General features: G+C 49.1%; 1 protein-coding gene across 1 annotated transcript in view; it reads left to right on the top strand.

Annotated features, from left to right (window-relative positions):
• LOC113835669 overlaps positions 1 to 19,222 on the top strand; it is a 50,837-nt gene that overhangs the window by 28,156 nt on the left and 3,459 nt on the right. The window contains exons 3-5 of the mRNA XM_035444170.1: positions 16,660 to 16,786; positions 17,632 to 18,290; positions 18,999 to 19,059. Of these exons, the coding sequence (XP_035300061.1) occupies positions 16,660 to 16,786; positions 17,632 to 18,290; positions 18,999 to 19,059 (847 nt within the window). The remainder of the gene's footprint in view (positions 1 to 16,659; positions 16,787 to 17,631; positions 18,291 to 18,998; positions 19,060 to 19,222) is intronic.

The following is a 19,222-nucleotide window of genomic DNA, read 5'->3' as shown; positions in this document are numbered from 1 at the left end:
GCAACCATCTCTCAGCTGGGAGATAAAGTTATTTAACTACGGCTGTCTCCCAGAATGAAACTGTTGGAGACGTTTCCTGTTTGTCTCAGAAGACCAAGGGCACCAGCTGCTGGCCTGCCAGCCTCGGGTAGGCTTCGTGACACTGATCTCTGAATGGGGAGGTTCTGCGTGGGTAATGGAGTCAGCTTGTGTTCCAGCTGCCTGTGAACTCTCCTCTCACTCGGTCCTGGGCCTGATGTGAACTCATCACAGGCTTCACAGGTAGCAGGGTAGGAGTGATGGGGCCTGGGAGGATTCTTCTGCCTGCAGATGTCTGCTCTGCTGGCTTGTCACGATGTCCCTCCATGGAGGAGGAACAGGGACTGTGAAAGAAAAATGTCATCGTATACAGTTGCAACGGAAATTGTATGTTTGTCTGCATGGAAGAGGCTAGACACTTCCTCTGTGAAGACCCCGATAATAGATGTCTTCAGCTGTGCAAGTCATGTGATCTCTGTAGCCCATTTAGCTGAGTCACCGAAGCACTTAACAAGTTGTACACAGTATGCACAGACCAAAACAGGTGCTGGGGAGACAGCTTGGCTGGTAAAACGCTTTGCAAGTACCAGTTCAAACTCCAGAACCCACATAAAAAACAGGACACAGTGGCGGCATGTACTCATGATCCCACCACTGGAGAGACAGAGGCAGATGGATCCTTGGAGCTCACTGGCTAGCCTGGACCAATCTGTGAGTTTCAGCCAAGGAGAGATCCTGTCTCAAACAAACAAACAAACAAACCAACAAACAACAAAAAAGAAAACAAAACATAAAAACAAGGGATATGTTAAGAGAGATGGCTTGGCAGTTTACAATATTTGCTGCTCTTGAGAGGACCAGGGTTTGGTTCCCAGCACCCACGAGGTGGCTCAAAAAGGTCTGTAACTCCAGCTCCAAGGATATGGTGCTCCCTTCTGGCCTACACTCTGACATAGACACACACAGACACACACACACACACAGACACACACACAGACAGACAGACAGACAGACAGACAGACACACACAGACACACACACACACACACACAGACACAGACACACAGACAGACACACAGACACACAGACACACAGACACACAGACACACAGATACACACACACACACACACACACAATCTTAAAAAAAAACAACCCAAAACTGTGGCATATCGAAAGTCACCCAGTGGAGACTATCATGTTGTGGGTGACCATCTGGAACCATGTCTCCATTTCCATAATCTAACAATAAGCCCCTCCCCTTGGGCCACAGTGATTGACACTCTCCATAGAGTTATCTGAAGCCAATTAAGCCAATCAGAATCCTTTCCCAGTATCCTTCTGGATCTGGAGGCTCTCTCTCTCTCTCTCTCTCTCTCTCTCTCTCTCTCTCTCTCTCTCTTTCTCTCTCTCTCTCTTTCTCTCTCTCCTCTCTCCTCTCCCCTGTCTCCCCACCCCCTTCTGCAACTTTCCTTTCTGGAAACGTCTTTCTCATCAGTACCAATAGGATTGCAAGGAGAGTAACTGAAAGCTGTTACTGCTGGTCACAGTCGGTGGTTTGAGGGTGAAAACTTGTCCCCAGAAAGACCAGTCACCCCGTGAAGGCTCTGAAACTGAACCACAGTTCTCTGATGTTCTTTCCCCAATGGTGTGGTGTGATTTCTCTACTTGCCTGTGGTGGGGTTCAGTGACTCCCATGATGGCAAGCCACCTCTGTGTCAGGTCAGAGAGAGAGTGGTTCCTGGGAAAAGTTCTCCATCTGTATCCCTCACTCCAGGGCACACCAGCTGCTGTGTGTGGGGACTGCCAGCCTCCTGTGAACCCCAGTGCTAATTTGCCACATTTGACTGAACTATCTTGGGGTTGGTTCTCCAGCCCTAACCAAGCTTTCCCATACCTTTTGGGGCAGCAGAGCTGTCCAGCTCCAAGAACCCTGGGGTTCCCAATGCACAGGAACTGTGTGAGATCACAGTCCACTCATCTTGAGGCTGCTGTCTTATGTAGTGGGAGGTACCTGATATAGACTACCTTTGAAGGTTTGGGATTGAGAGAATCAGGCTAATTGATCTGTTGGCATGCCTGTTCCCACCATTAAGTTTAGGATGCATGCCTGAAGGAGCCAGTTTTTTGTTAGTTTTGTTTTTTGTTATTTTGGTTCTGATTTTTTGATACAGGGTTTCTCCATGAAGCCCCGGCTGTCCTGGAGCTCACTCTGTATGTAGATCAGGCTGGCCCAGAACTCACAGAAATCTACCTGCCTCTGCCTCCTGAGTGCTGGGATTAAAGGCATGCACCACCACCACGCTTTTTTGTTTTATTCGTGTGTGAGGGTGAGTGTGTGTGCAGGTGCCTGCAGAGGCCAGAAGAGGGCACTGGATTCCTTGGGGTTGGAGTTAGAGGCATTTGTGAACCACTCATGTAGGTTCTGGGAGCTGAACTCTGGTCCTCATGACTGAGTGTCTAGTGCCTTAACTGCTGGGCCATGACTCCAGCCTCAGGAAGTCAGTTTTCAAAGACAGAGGGAAAGAAGGATGCATGGGTGGATGGATGGATGGATGGATAGATGGATGGATGGATGGATGGATGGATGGATGGATCGACGAGGGAGGGAGGAAGAAAAGGGTTGATAGTGATGTGAAGCTATGGTGGGTGGGTGCTGTTTCTGCCATGCTTCTTTCTTTCTTTCTTTTTTTTTTTTTTACTTGTTTGTTTGTTTTTGGTGACACCTCCTGTTGAGTCAAATAGGTTGGAAATCTCATTTCACCCCAGTGCTTCTTGGGTGAGCCTGTCATTCACGTGGTTCTGCACCCATATGAAGGGCCCCTCATGCCTCTGGAGCTCCCCACTATGTGAGTAAGCCACTGATCCCTTCCTCCACCTTTCTGTGGTAAGGCTGTTTGACAAGTGGCAGGCTCCAGTGTGGATTTAAGAAAAGAACGACACAGCAGGTGAAGTTCTTTCTAAGAAAGTGCAAGTCCCTAGATCTAGCTATCCCTGAAACCCAGCCAAGTTCCTCCTTCCATAGAACTGGCCGGAACAATGAATGTTCATTGCACACTTATGATAATTTCCACTTTTTGTCAAGTCAGTTTCTTTTGCAACCAAGAAAGGTTAAGGGGTGCAATACCCAATGCCAGGGGACTCGAGTGTCAAGGGAAACACCTGGAACCAAGGTTTACAAAAACATGAAGAATGGTGAGCTGGAAAGTCTGGCACTGAGTCCTGGAGTCTGCCTCAACCTGTTAGTTTAGGGTGACCCATGGTGTCCACATACCCCATGGTGAGCTCTTAAGGGACCCGGTGCTGCTAACTAAGCTGGGGTTGGAGGACAGCAAGCAAGGCACATGCCTGAAAGCCTTCTGAACAGCCAGAAAGATGGCTCCATTTGTAAGTGCTTGATGTATAAGCTGTGTGGCCCGAATTTGATTCCCAAAGCTCACAGTGGAAGTGACTTTAGGAACCTGTCCTTTGACCTCCATGTGAGTGCCACAGCTGGCACATATCCACAAACACACACTAATACAACGATAATAACTAAAATAAGATGATTTAAAAGAACAGCAGAGGCAGGATGTCTCATTTGCTATCAATAGGCCCCATTCCTTGTTTATTTCTGTATTTTTTCCTCTTAGATTTTTTCCTCCTTTGCCTGAATACAAAGTATTGGTTCAGTCTCTGCTCCCTGTGTACTTACAAACAGTTTGGAGTGCATTCTTGCAGGGGTTTTCTTCCATATTTGAACACTTGGTGTGTACCCAGACTCAGCCAGACTGTTGCCATTTTTTCTTTGCCACTATACTTATAAATAGGTCTTGGGCACAAGGAGGCCTGGTTTATTTCTGAAAGAGCTCTTTAATAACCTAATGGAATATTACCCATCCCCCTGTGGATGAAGTTGCTTTCAGCTTTTCTTTTTGTCTGTGCATATTTTTGTAGGAGTACAGGTGGGAAAGTGAACTTGAAGACTTACTTCAACTTACTGCTGAAGGGTCTCTGTTTCCTTCTACTTGTCAAGTGAGGGCAATTTGTTTTGGCTAATCTGATTGACGATAAGACTTCCATTTATTGTCTTAACTGGAGTTTCCTTTATTTATTTATTTTTTTTCAACTCTCAAACAACTTCCTTTTCCTTGGGCGCACACACCCTCTCTTCCTCCAGCCCTCCACACAGTTTCCTTTCTTCTTTACATGCCTGAGAGGGGTCTTCTCCAGGGTGTAATTAGCACCATGGCTCTCTCTGGACTTCCCCTTCCTTAGAAGAAACGCAAACCTTTGTCTGGAGTGGTGAAATCCAGTGTTTCACTGGAGGCCGAAACAACGAAAATGAATCAGGCAGGACAAGGAATGAAAGCTAGATAAACTCCCACATTTGAAGCACCTCTTCCCTCATGGGGACAAGGGTTGTCTCCTGCCTGCTCACCATTCTCCTGCATCTCGCCCTCCTGGGAAGGCAAAGAGAAATCTTAACAAACACCGCGGTGAAGGATGTGAAGGATGTGCTGTTCTCTGGGAGTTTTCAATTTGGCTGTATTGATTTATAAGGACTTTTCAATTACTGAATTCTTCCAGGTGGCATAGCGGAGGGCCGTAGACACGAGCGCCATGCTCTATTGATCCCAGGTACTTACACAGGGGCGCCAGTGTGCCGGCTGGAGATTGATGAAGCTCTGAACGATGAGGCTTCCCGAGCAACATTTATTAAATGACGGTCTAGGACTCATTAATATGGAACTCGTCTAGAGAAGACTAGGGAGCCGAGAGAGGCACGGAGGAGAACCCCTGACCGCGGCACTTACTTAATATACGAAGAGATTCACATCTAGTGGAAAGGCCATTTGGAATCTTGGGAAATTTCGTCTCTCACTTTATTGTGCAGTGTGTTTGGGTGGCTTCTGGGGAACCATCCATTAAAACTCAGGTGCATGGGGAGACAGGGACTAGAAAGAGAGGTCAGTTCCCCATTTCATCTTCAGTTTAAGATGGGGTTATCAGCCAGTACCTAACCTCTGACCTAAAGGAGAAGCAGTGAGCAAGCGAGTGACTAGGAGAGACCACTGAGTACTAGCTACGGTTGTGGGAGCAGACACAGCTACTTCTATTCCCAGTCAGGTCTGGGAATTTCCAGCTTGTAGATTCATGTCCTCTGAGGTGCTTCCTGGGAGTGGCCCATGTGACATGTACTAGATGAAACTGTTAGTGTCCTAGGACTGTCTTAACAAATTGATACTAGATGGGTGGCTTAAGAAGGACCAGATTTGTTCTCATGTAGCTCTGGAGGCCTGAAGTCTGGGAGGAAAGCATCTATAGGACCGGTCCTGCTCACAGAAGGGTCCCACTTGGCCTCGTTCAGCCTCCGCTGGCCTCAGCTCTCCATGGCTTGTGGGCACATACCTCTCTTCCTGCTGCTTGTCCTCATATGCCACTTTCCCCATGTGCTGATGTCTCTAAGTTGTCCTTATACAGACGTCCATCACCAAAGTGAGTTCCCTCTGTAGACCACCATGACTTCTTCAAACAGGGTCACGTCTCCAAAGACCCTAATTTCTTTGTCTTTTGGTTTTTAGAGACAGGGTTTCTCTGTTTAGCTTTGGAGCCTGTCCTGGAACTCACTCTGTAGAGCAGGCTGGACTTGAACTCACAGAGATCTGCCTGCCTCTGCCTCCCGAGTGCTGGGATTAAAGGCGTGCATCACTACTGCAGAAGACCCAGTTTTCAAACAAGGTCGGGCTCATAGGCTCTGAGTGGATCTGCATTTTGGGGTGACACTGTTCACAGTACAGGCACTGTGGAGAATGCCTATATTGCCATCCTTCCCTGGGGTTAACAAAGGGTAGAGGAGATTAAAGAGATGTCCCCCAACACACCTGTTTGTACTTTGTCATTGCCCTGGAGTCCTTCCTGTAATGGAATCGAGTAGGAAGGATGCCACTGATTTTTAAAGATGAAAAGACAGGGTCATTTTAAAGACAGAGGGTCAGGCAGGTGGCTTCTCACAGCTGGGAAGCTACTGGTAAAGAAGAATGTTAGATTGCAACCACACCCTGGAAAAACCTGCTAAATTCCTGTGTTTTCAGTAGGCACTGCCCACCTTCTCTGCCCACCTCACACTGTGTTTGGTCATGACCCTCCAAATCTGCCCATAATGGCTTAAGTCAGGCATGAGTCCCTGGCCCACACCAATCCCATTAGTTCTTGTCCTGGGGGCTTGAAAAAGAGATTGGGGTTTCCAAATTTAGTTCTGCTGATGGGAGCCTGATACTGAGTAGGCGAGAACTGGACCAGCCACCCAGTACCACGGTGTGGGGGGCAGTGTCAATGGCAGGGTTAGGGGTGGGGTGGGTTGGTAGCAGGAATGTGCAGCCTTCCCAGGTGGCTCCTGCATGTAACCCAGTCACACCCCTCTCCTTTTCTTGCACAGCCTTCTGGTAAGCTTCCTGTCTTAGTTTGATCTTTCTTTTTTTTTTTCTTCTTTTCATGTCTTTCTTTCTCTGTGAAGCCCTGGCTATCCTGGAACTCACTCTGTAGACCAGGCTGGCTTTGAACTCATGGAGATCCACTTGCCTCTGCCTCCCGAGTGCTGGGATTAAAGACGTGCGCCACCACACCAGGCTAGTTTGGTTTCTATTGCTGTGATAAACACCATGATCAAAGCAATTTGGGGTGAAAGGGTTTATTTAGATGTCTGGATCACAGGCCATGGAGGAACAATGCTGACTGGCTTGCTCTCACCACTGGCTCAACCTGCTTTCTTATAGAGTTTAGGGCCACCTGCCTAAGGGTGTCACCACCTACAGCAGACTGGCTCCTCCCACAATGTTCATCAATCAAGAGAATGTCCCAGAGATGTGTGTACAGGCCAATCTCATGGAGACATTTTCTCAAGATGTTCCTCTTCCCAGATGGCCGTAGCTTGTGTTAAGCTGACAAATAACCTAACCAGGGCATCTCATTCTCTCCGAGTCAGCTGTGGATCCTCCCTGTGATGGATTCCGCTAGATAAACTCACTGCAGCTGCCTATCGGCTACTGTGACGGCGTGGTTGACAGAACTCAGGGTGAGGATGACACCCTGTGTGTCACCAGCCCAGGAAAAGCCCCAAACTCAAAATGCAAGTTTAGTTTTTACTGGAGGTGTGGATGTGTGTCCCTTTCACCCCATTTCTAAGGTTAAGAAGTTCAAGTGAATCATTACTCTCTGCAAACCTGAAGTGACTTCTGTTACTTATTACCAAGAGCTACATGCGTGGCAGGAAAAAAAAAAAGTTAATAACCCCAAACAAAGAGTAGCTTCAACTATCAAGGTCTTTCTTTGTTTGCCAAGATAACCTGGTAGAAGATTGTTCTAGAAGGTAGTAGTGTGACAGGTGTTTCCTGTCTTTGTGTCTTGCTAACTCTAGGGTGTAGGCAATGAACTCCCCTTATGGTAACAAGGTGGCTGCTGCTGCTCTGAGACTCTCATCCTCTCAAGTCAGGACTGAAAACCAGGAAGGGCAGACAAGGATGGGGAAGCCATTCTGTGCATGCCTTTCTCATTGAAGAGCTGGGCAGGCCACATTCTCTCATACCATGGTTCAGATCTGAGTAATACACAGTGCAACATGATGGGTTTAGACAACTCTGTGTGTTTGCTCACATGGAGGCCAGAGGTCAAGCGGTACTATGGCTGGCTTTCACGTCAGCTCTCCACTAATTAGGCTCACTGAGTAGGAAGACTCACCCGAGGAGCCTTCCAGATTTCTTTGGCTGACCTGGAAGGGCCCTCTTAGACTGTGGACACATTTTCTGGCAGCAGTACAGATAGAAGGGTGTGGCAGGAGGAGGGTCACTCCCTTTTGGCCTCTCATCCTTCCTCTCATACCCAGGTTGATGTGCCCTGCTACTGGTTCCTCTGTTGACATCAGAACCACAGGCTCCAGGCTTCTTGCAGACTCCAGTGTACTCATTAGAATGGCAGTACTGGGGAGAAGTTGGAATGTTGCAGCTCCAGAGGGTAATTACCTCACCTTGGGCTAATTCCAGCCCTCTGGAACCACTGTTACAATAAAGCACATGGGGGACTTTGGAGGACTCCATGTTGGGCGAGAGACAAACATGCCAGGCAGACAGAGCTTAAGTTAGAAGTTTTATTAGAAAAGGAAGGGAGGGGGGAGGTATTGCGTGCTCAAAGATGATCTGTAGGCCGTAAGACTAAGATTTCTTTATTCAGATAAATACCAGCTAAACGCAAGCCACAGCGTGCCCAGAGGCTGCAAGCTATCGAGGCCAGAGAGAAGGGGTCTCCACGTGTTCTCAGCCCCTTAAGAATTGCCCCCCACAGTCATCTTCAACCTCCCCTGACCACACACGCCCTCACGGGTGTGGCCAGGCACACCTGTAGGGGCTACTAGAAGCCGGGCTACAGTGTCTCCCTACAGGGAGGGAAAGAAAAGAAAGAAAAGAGGAGGAACAAAGTGGGGGGTCCTCTTTGTCCCTTCAGAGGAGCAGGTGGAAGAGTGGAAATGGGTGGAGTTTCCTTTTCTTTTAAAGGGTACCTTTGTACCTGTGTGCAGACTACATAGCCATGGAACCCTGGGCTGACCAGGGTACCTAATGCCTGAGTGCATTCTGCCAGGTGACAGGGGGCAGGTCAGCATAATGGCTGAATCCTTACAGCCACCATTCCTTACCCACCTGTGTCTGAACTAACATCTCATGACTAATAGTGAAGGGACCAGCTTCCCTTTTGGCAGCCATAATGGCCAAACACGTGCTTCTATGACCTTGTCCCAGACACTAGAAAGTCAGATGCCTGCCTTGTGACAAGGAACCAATCAGAAGTTAGCTGGTAGCGCTATGCTTTACGACCCTGGGTGTGCTTTACAGACAAGTGCACAGCAATGACGTAGAGAGCATAGCAACCACCCTGGGAGGGCCTATGGGCCATAACAACCAGTTGACCAATCAACACAGGGCAAGCCCTCCAAGCCTGGAGGCACACCAATCCTGAGTCTGTGCATACCCCTAGACACTCCTCTTATGCTGCCCTATAAGATCTCTTGGGAGCCCCTAGGAGCCATCTTTTGTTAGCCATCCAGCATGGCGGGTGGGTGAAAGACCCTAGCTAACATGGGGTTAGATCGTTAAATTACAATAAAGCCTCGTGCAGTTTGCAGCAAGCTCTCGAATCTGCCTGGTGATTGGGGTGACCTCGAACGTGGCCTGGGACCCCGGATACTTGAGTTTTCGGGGTCTAACAATAGGTAGACATCTTTTGGAATCTCTTAACTTAGCAGGTTGCTAGCTTTCACCAACCCCAATGCTAAGGACACCATCAGATAGCTTCTGGGGCCTATAGAAAATCTTCTCCCATCTCACTGTACCCGCCTCTGATGTACTCACCAATGTATTTTAAATTTGTCTTGGTGTATGAAGTTCTTTGTTTTGTAAAACTACAAAAACTTTGTGAAACCTCTTCCACATTGGAACATGGAATCTGGAGTAACCTAAACCTGTGTTTCCAGGCTGTGGTCACTCAAATTGGCCCCAGAATAAACTATCTCCTTTCCCTTTAGGATTAGAGCTAGCCAGGCAGTGGTGGTGCACACTTTTAATTCCAGTACTCAGAAGGCAGAGGCAGGTGTATCTCTGTGAGTTTGAGGCCAGCCTGGTCTGCAAAGAGACTTCCAGGACAGTTAGGGCTGTTACACAGAAAAACACTGTCTTTTTTTTTTTTTTAAAGATTTATTTATTATGTATACAGTGTTCTGCCTGCATGTATACATGCAGGCCAGAAGAGGCAGAAGAGGGCACCAGATCCCATTACAAATGGTTGCAAGTCAACATGTGGTTGCTGGGAATTGAACTCAGGACCTTTGGAAGAGCAGGTAGTGCTCTTAACCTCTGAGCCATCTCTCCAGCCCAGAAAAACAATGTCTTGAAAAAAAGAAAAGAAAAAGAAAACAAATGAAAAACCCCAAATAAACAAATAAATAAAATGTAAAAATAAAAAAGTAAATAAGATTAGAGTTTCAGTTTTGTGCCAACTAGACCAGTGGCTCTCCAGGGACTTAATGAGCACACACACACACACACACACACACACACACACACACACACACACACACCCCACAACACATATGTGAAGGTCAAAGGACAGCTTTTTGAGTTGGTTCTCACCTTCCACCACATGAATTCTGGGGATCAAACTCAGGTCATCAGGCTTGGTGACAATGGCCTTTATTCACTGAGCCATCTCACTGCCCTCCAGGTGGGCTTTAGACAAGTCTAAATCCATCCTCCAGAGACGGCTTTGTGTCATTCAAAAGAGCTCTCATAGCTGAAGAGGTAATAGAGAAGGTTTCTGGTTCTGGGAGGGCAAGCAGTACATTGCTTTTTTTCTTTTTTTTTTGAGACAGGGTTTCTCTTTGGAGGCTGACCTGGAACTAGCTCTTGTAGACCAGGCTGGTCTCGAACTCACAGAGATCCACATGTCTCTACCTTCCAAGTGCTGGGATTAAAGGCGTACCCCACCAACACCCCGCCAGTACATTGCCTCTAGAGCCCTATACCAGAGCAACCCAAGTTTCCCTACTGTTTTTGGTACGTGATTCACCCATTACACTACAGAACGACAACCCACAGCCTTCCCTGCACCCCTCTCCTCTGCTGTTGCCCTGGCAACAGTGCAACCTCTGACCCTGCTGTCAAGGACAGCACTTTCCCACTTCTTTGTTGGAAACTGTTTTTCTCCCCCAGGTAAGACAGGTAAGACTCTCCCAGGGAGCATTCTCAACTTCCTCCTAACCCGAGGGCCCAGTACTCTTTCCTAATGCCTTGGGGGATGGGTAGTCACTAAGGAAGGCATGTCCAGGGGGGCTCGGGGAGGGAAAGTGTGCTGGGTTGTGAGGGGACCAGATCTCCTGCCAGTATTGCTTTCTTATCACAGGGCCACCTTGGGAACCCTTGGCCTCTAGTGAGCCCTTGCAGGCTGACCACAGTTGTGTCCTTTGCACGCCTGGGTCCCCCTGACCATAGGGAGGTGGACAGAGGCAGTGTGCATTGTGGCTGAGCCACAGCTTTGGATGTGACCTGACACGAATTGAATTTTGCCTCTGCCCCACAGGAAGCCAGTTCCTTGTGCAAAGCCTCCAACCCAGCAGAGGAACCAGAGAGTGTGAGCTTCTATGACCCGCTGTTTCCACACCTTATAGTTACTGCACTTTGCTTTCTAGGAGCCAAACTGGACCTTAGGAGGTGGTAGTGACACAGGTAAGAACAGGTATGTACCCTCTGCCTGGCACTGAGTCACTCACCTTGGACTGAGACTAAACAGCCATCTGCCTGGTCCCTTACAGTGTGTCCCCTGCATTCCAGCCATCATGGAGCTGTGTGTGGAGGGGTAGGTCTAGGACAGTGGAGCAACAGGAACCGTCTGTCAGTAAGAGGAGACAGTAACCATTAGAGCTCCTCCACTGAGGCTGCACAGGGTAGCCACTCCCTGGGCATGCTCACTTTTCTGGGCATGTGTTCTTAGGCACAAGCCTAAGAACGCATGCAACTTATTAGGCAAAGTAAGTCTGAGACTGAGCTTCCAGAGTCCAGGAAACGTGAGCTAAACTCAGAGAGCCCCAGCAGCAAAGGCCCACTCTAAGGCCACGTTGGGTCCGAAAGACAGTTCCGCAATGCCCTATACTCTCTCTGGCTCTCACAGTCTTTCCTACTCATCTTCTGCCATGTTTTCTGGGGCTTGGAGTAGGTGATAATATTCTGGTTATTTTCTTCCAAAAGTTTAATGGTGAACACTGGGCCACCATGTCACAGCAGTGGTCCTCACTCTGAACCTTTGATGAGGGGTCAGTCTAAGGCAGTAATCTCTTCCCACTGTGAACAGGCTTAGCTCATGGCAGGCTGAGGGCGGTGGTAACCTGTGGGTATTAGTTAGAATGACAGGCACATCTCATCATACCCTTTTATTATTATTTTTAAAGACAGGGTCTGTATATCCCCAGCTGGTCTAGAATTCTCTGTGTAGCCCAGGCTGGTCTTGAATCATGAAGATCTTCCCGACTCAGAGTCCTGGGATTACAGATATGTGCAGCCATGCCCAGATACACCACAGCCATTTAGCAAAAAAGCAGTGGTATCTCCACCCTAGGGACTATGACATTCTCAGCCACAGTTCTCACCCCTGTCCCTCTGGCTTACAGTACAGATGTGGGTTCCTTCCATTGTAGTGAGCTTTAAGTCCTACTCGAAAGTAGTTGGCTGTCCCTATAACAGTCATGCCCCCCGTTGTGGCATCAACTCGTATTTATTTGTGGTATAGCATGTAGGATCCATGACTAAGCACAAGTTCGGTTGACACTCTTCCCCAGTAGCCTGCATAGTGCCTTCTGATACCAGGAAAGTCAATCATCCAGGGAGGAGTTTCTGTTTCAGTGCCAGGCTGATATCTCCGAGTCCTGCTGCCATCTGAGGATAGATACGAGATTAACTGTTGTTGGAGCTGTCGGGGGATTCTTGTCAGGTAGGTGGTGCCCGGTGCCCCAGTGTGTTGTGTCTTCGCCAGCAGAGCCTTACTGTCAAGTTCTGGTATTCAGTAAACAGCAGTGGCAATAGCCTGAGGTGTTTTGTGGGCCTTAGGTACCTTGCTAGCCAATGACTGATGAGAAAGTATCCTACCTCTGGTACCGGGGCTTTCATTTAGTAAGCCCATGACTTCTGGGAGTCTTTCCACCATTGCAGGCACCTTTGTTCAATTTCTTTAACTACTGTTTTAACAACCCATTCTCCCTTCCAATTAACCCAGTGACCTGAAGGATTGTACTGTAGGTGAAAACCCCATGGGATCTGGTTGTTCTCAGCCCAGTTCTGTTCATCTGTGTTTATGCAATGAGCCTCCATCACTGTCGGCTTTCTGGGATATAAGTGTACATAACCTCGGTGGTAGGTCACCTTACCTGTTGCTTGGTGGCATGGAATACTTCTAGAGGGTTATGCAGTACACACACAGGGCACATCTTCACACCCTACTTACAGACATGGATCCTGTACCAATACTGGACTGGACATAAGGATTCGCACACTTGCCTCTGTCTTCTGTCCACAGTGGCTATAATTGGGGGCAGATCTACCTCACATGTCTGGGCTGCATATAGGTATTTCATGGGGATGCCAGAAGCCTTAGCTATTTTCCAGCTTATGTTGATTCATTCATGGCCAGACTTTGTATGAACTCAGAGAATATCCATGGAGGGTGGTACCTGAGGGCAGACAGTCAGTATTTTAGTAAGGGCACCTGTTTCTTGGTCCCCTGTAGACTCAGTGGGCCATGGATTGCCACACAGAAAACTCCCAGGGCCTATGATTCACACTGGATTCCATTGTCTATTCCTGTGTACACCTGCTGTCTTCACTGTGGCTGACTCTGCACAGTGAGACTGTAGGGGAAGCTGTAGCCACGCCTACTTATGGGCTGGCTACAGGTGTGCCTGACCATGCTTTCGAGGGCATGGTCAGGGTGACGTAGAGCGATACTGCGTTTTCTCTTTCGGTTTCACTTTGGTACTTGCTGGACAGACTGCTGCCATGCCGGCTGGCTAGGTAACTCTGTAAGTAAGGCTTTTCCCTATTAAATACCCTTATATTTCTACCTGACTCCGTATTGGTAATTTCCCACTATATCGAGACCATTCACAATGGTTCCAGATACAGCCTAGCTGTACTACAGATCCTCACAGGTCAAGTCTCCTGAGTCAGCTCTATCCATGCTGCCCTTAACTCAACTCACAGGGCAGCTCTTCCTCTTGCCTCCAGCCTCATGGAGTCCATTCTCTGTATTGTGGCAGCCACTTACTCCTGTCTAGTCCCTAGCTTGTGCTGTTACTGTGGCAGGCAGTTACAGGACAGTCAGCATGGCTTCCAGTGTTGTCTCTGGTTTAATTAGACAGGGAGGCTTAGTAGCTTGGAGGACATTGGTTCAAGCACAGCCCACATGACGTTGGTGGCAGGGCTGGAGAACTACAGGTCACTGCAAACATGTCTGCTGTTTGATTCTGTGCTGTCACAGAAAGAGGCGTGGCCAGATGACCCTCAGTGCAATTCTTACCTGACTTTTATTGCCTGGGCACAGGGGGTCACACACACTGCTGTGTTTTGACACTCTATCATGGATTTCTGTGGCTAGCCATGATTGGGATCAAACCCTCACTGGGGTTGTCTTCTCACTTTGTTTCTGCCTTAGCAGTCTGAGCTTCCAGCACACAAGGGCACTGGGGCTACTGGGCATGCATCTGTTTAGCCTATCCTACAGGGACCTTAGCTGGCTTAAAAGCCTCCTAAAAGTTTCAGTCCATCCCCTACAACAGACTCTCCCTCCCCCCATTTAAAAAATCAAGTTACAGAAATGAGGGCAACTTGAGCAAGGTAGGGTATGAAAATACTCCAGTATTCCCAGGGGGATCCCAAACACCTGCAGCTGTTTGCATTCACAGGCACGGGCTGTTGTAAAATTTGCTTAATAACCTTGTTGGGTTATTGTCACACTGCGACAGTCCCTAGAGCTCGGCAGCAAGCCTGGCTCTCCCACAGTGTGAACTGTGTGCTCGCCCTCATTCCTTTAGGTGCACCCGTGTCTCCTTCAGATCCTACCCTGCCCCCCACCCCCGTGTGTGTGGGCTTACGAGTTCATGTAGTGTATACACTTTGGAGTGGGGGTGCTCATGTATGTACTTGCATGTGAGACCAGAAGTCAGCATTAGGTATCTCCATCACTTGTCACCTTCCAGGAGGCTGGACAGCCTGTTGTGCCCAAATTCTGAACCTCAAAAATCACCAAGAGACCCATTCCGATGCAAAAGTAGAGTCTTATTTTAGGAGTTAACTGTATTACCTCTGTTTCTCTGTCCATCCGGCACATCGGATAGGGAGAGAAGGACCTGAAGGAGCTTTGAAGCAGGGAATTTATTGGGCAGAGCAAGGGGAGTGTCTAGGGGTATGCAACACTCTCAGGATTGGTGCACTTCCGGGCTTTGGGCAACCTGTCTGTGTTTATTGGTCAACTGGTTGCTATGGCCTATAGGCCCTCCCATGGTGGTTGCTATGCTCTGCATGCCACTGTTACACCATTGTTACCATAAGGCACATCCAGAGCCTGTAAAGCACATCCAGAGCCCACCAGCTGAGTTATGATTTGTTCCTTGACGCATGGAGGGTGTCTGACCTCCTAGTGACTGGGGCAGGTCCGGCAAGGTCAGAAAGCCAGAAACTGAGCAACATGTGCTGAGTCAGAGGCCTACATCTTGCTGGGTCTTTTCTGCAGCCTGTCATGACTGCCAAAGCAGGGGGCAGGGTGAAGGTCTGGTCCCTTCAAGCCTTGGGGCCTTATTCACTCATCTACCTTAGCTACTGAAGAACAGCTTGACAGTGGATGAAGCCCAGAGACTCCACCAGGTGACAAAAGCTAACACAGGGAGACATGTCCACCTTATGCCTCCAGATGTGTTAGGCAGGTGTAAGGATCCAACCTTCTCCGGGCACAGTGTTCTCCAACTGTACAATCTGAATCTAATGGCAGTCACATGGCAGATCCACACGGGGAGCCAGACTGCAGAATTTCCTGGCCTGACATCTTCCAGTGTGTCAAGGTCATGAATGACAATGACACACAAAGGGACAATTCCAGCTGAAAGAGGACAAATGCAGAGGTTGGGCACCCATAGTTGAACCCAGGACTAGACTCTTCTTCTGCAGAGGGCATTGTTGGGATATGGAGCAGCATAAGGTCTGCAAGCTCGGAACTAGAGCATGTTGATCTTAAATTCTCGGTTTTGATGTGTAGACTCTCAATTTTGACGTGTTACGGCACTGGGGAAGGCATTCTTAGGAAATGTATGTTGATGTATTAACGGGAAGAGGGTTACTATCAGGTCTGAAAAATGACTCTCACTGCCGTGCCTCTCTGTAGCTATGGGTATAGACATCTATCTACTGACTCATCTGTCTAATGTCTCCCAATGGCTAGATGTCCTTGAAGCAATTGAGAGTAATTATATTTATGTTTTATACATAAAAATCACATATCTCGATCCTGAGCTCGAATATGTGTCACCCTCCAAGGCCAAAATGACTTTGCTGACGTGGCTGAGCTGACGATGCTGAGGCCAAGAGAACGTGCGGGTTTGTCTGTGGGCCTGAGGAATCCTGTGCTTCCTCACAGAAGCACTTAACCTCAGAAAGAAGCACTTTTCCTCAGAAAGAGGGTTAAGTTGGCCAGTCCTATTGAAAGACCCCCACCCCCGGGCTGTAGCCTTTCTACTCTGGTCGGCAGCTGGCGGGCGCGCGAATACATCTTTCCCTCCTTAGCACTTCCCTCCTTAGCACCTTTTGATCTCTGCAGCTGCTGGCCCTCACTCCCCGCCCCACGCAAGGCCAACCCCCGCCGGATCGCTCGGTCCCAAGGCCAGCCATCTGGACCGGCAGGAGATAAGGCCATTTCGCCTGGCTATTAAACCTTGAGAAAATGCTGATTTGATGCTTTTCGCTTCTGTACTATGCCTGTTTTCCCTTATAAAAGGACCCTCCTTCCGGGGCTCGGGGCTTGGCAAAACAGAAGCTAAGCCCCGGATATCCGTGTTATTAATAAATCCTCTTGTTCTTACATCCAAAGTTCGTGGTTTCGCTGATTCCTGGGTGTGGGTCTTCTTCCACGAAAGAACCTCTCCGGGGGTCTTTCATTTGGGGGCTCGTCCGGGATCGAGACCCCCGCCCAGGGACCACCGACCCACATTTGGGAGGTAAGTGTTATGTGGATCCACTGTCTTGTCTCGTCTGGTCCTGTCTTTCTGTCTGAAACCATTTCATGAACTGCGCGCCCGCGTTGGTAGTACACAGCTGCGTACATTTGTATTTGACGGGTTCGGACTCCCGACCCTGGCTCCAGGAGACGTCCTGGTAGCGATTGAAGCATTAGTGGGCTCACCTTTGTACTTTTGTTTTTGAGCTGAGATCTATGACTGGACAGCTTCCCAACCTCTTTGGAGAGGGTCCTCGGCTTGAAGGATTTGCAATCCTTACCGGGGACGAAGAAGGCTGGCCCCCTTCTTCAACGCCTTCTAAAATCTTACTATCGACTCTCTGTCGAAACCGCGCAGCGAAAGCCTGTTCTGTTTTGCTTAGTCTTTGTATCATAACCATTATCTGTGTTCTACTAAGTCTAGAAACTATGGGACAAACTATCACCACTCCCTTGTCCCTAACACTCTCACACTGGAGAGATGTGCAGGATTATGCTCATAACCAATCTGTTGATGTGCGTAAACGCAAATGGATTACTCTTTGTTCCTCAGAATGGCCAGCCTTTGACGTTGGCTGGCCGCGAGATGGTACCTTTAACCTCCAAACTATATTTCAGGTGAAAGAGAAGACTATGGATCCTGGACCACAGGGGCATCCCGACCAGGTGGCATACATAGTCACTTGGGAGGCCTTGGTTCAGGACCCCCCCCCTGGATACGTCCTTTCCTACACCCCAAGGGCTCCCCCTCCCTTCCTCCCTCTAACCGCTCCAACCGGCCCATTCCCTCAACCCCAACCCTTTCCAATCCCCAGCTCCCTCCCCACTCCAGCCTTTACCCTACAGCGGTAAAGGACGCTAAAGCTGAAGAGAAGAAGACGCCTGAGGTGCTTCCCCCGGGAGAAAACCTGTTGGCTGACCTATTGACTGAAGAACCCCCTCCATACCCGGCGCTGCCGCCCCCGCCAGAGGCAGAAGCGGCCCCCGCCGTCTCGGCAGAGACGGCTTCAGCTCCCCCACCTGACCCTTCCCCAATGGCTCACCGACTAAGAGGTCGCAGGGAGCAGCCCGCTCCAGATTCAACCGCTTTGCCCCTCCGAACTGGACCGAATGGCCAACCTCAATATTGGCCATTCTCAGCATCGGACCTCTATAACTGGAAAAATAATAATCCTTCCTTCTCTGCAGACCCTGTGAGGCTGACATCTCTCATAGAGTCGGTACTCACAACTCACCAACCTACCTGGGATGATTGTGAGCAGATTTTGCAGGTTCTTTTAACCTCGGAGGAGAAACAGCGTGTTCTACTAGAGGCACGAAAGAATGTCCCAGGAGCCAACGGGCAGCCCACCCAGCTGCCCAATGAAATCGATGCGGCTTGCCCTCTTGAAAGACCTGAATGGGATTTTACTACTGAAGCAGGTAGGACCCATCTGCGTCTCTATCGCCAGTTGCTGGTCGCGGGTCTCCGGGGGGCAGGACGCCGACCTACCAATTTGGCCCAGGTAAAGCAGGTAATACAGGGGGCGGAGGAATCGCCCGCCACTTTTCTAGAGAGACTAAAAGGAGCATATAGAATGTATACTCCCTATGATCCAGAAGATCCAGGGCAGGCCACCAGCGTTTCTATGTCCTTTATTTGGCAGTCAGCCCCGGACATAAGAAACAAGCTCCAAAGGCTAGAAAATTTACAAGGATATACGCTCCAAGACTTGTTAAAGGAAGCAGAACGTATTTTTAATAAGAGAGAGACACAGACAGAAAGAGAAGAACGTTGGAGAAAGGAAGCCCAGGAGAGAGAGGAAAGACTGAGAAAAGAAGCAGAGGAGAAAGAGGCTGCAAGAGACCGTAAGCGGAATAGAGAGATGAGCAGGCTATTGGCCACAGTAGTGACAGGTCAGAGACAGAATAGGCAGAGGGATGGCAGAAGGGGGCCCCACCTGGACAGGGATCAATGCGCTTACTGCAAAGAAAAAGGACATTGGGCAAAAGAATGCCCTAAGAACCCCCGGGCCAAGCCTCCACGGCCAAGAACCTCTGACCTTCTAAACCTAGAAGATTAGAGAAGTCAGGGCCAGGAGCCCCCCCCTGAGCCCAGGATAACACTGCAAGTCGGGGGGCATCCGGTCACCTTCCTAGTAGATACAGGGGCACAACATTCTGTTCTGAATCGGTCACCCGGACCCCTGAGTCACCGGACTGCATGGGTACAGGGAGCTACAGGCGGAAAGCAGTACCATTGGACTACAAATCGGCAGCTCCAGCTCGCGACTGGTAAGGTTATGCATTCTTTCCTCCATGTGCCAGATTGCCCCTACCCCTTACTAGGACGGGACCTATTGACCAAATTAAGAGCTCAAATACACTTTGAGAGGTCAGAAGTCAAAGTCACAGGGCCAGAGGGAATTCCCCTTACCATCTTGACAATGTCCATAGA

Source organism: Cricetulus griseus, chromosome 4, assembly GCF_003668045.3.
Source record: "Cricetulus griseus strain 17A/GY chromosome 4, alternate assembly CriGri-PICRH-1.0, whole genome shotgun sequence".
NCBI lineage: Eukaryota > Metazoa > Chordata > Mammalia > Rodentia > Cricetidae > Cricetulus > Cricetulus griseus.
This window is presented reverse-complemented; position numbering and strand designations above follow the sequence as displayed.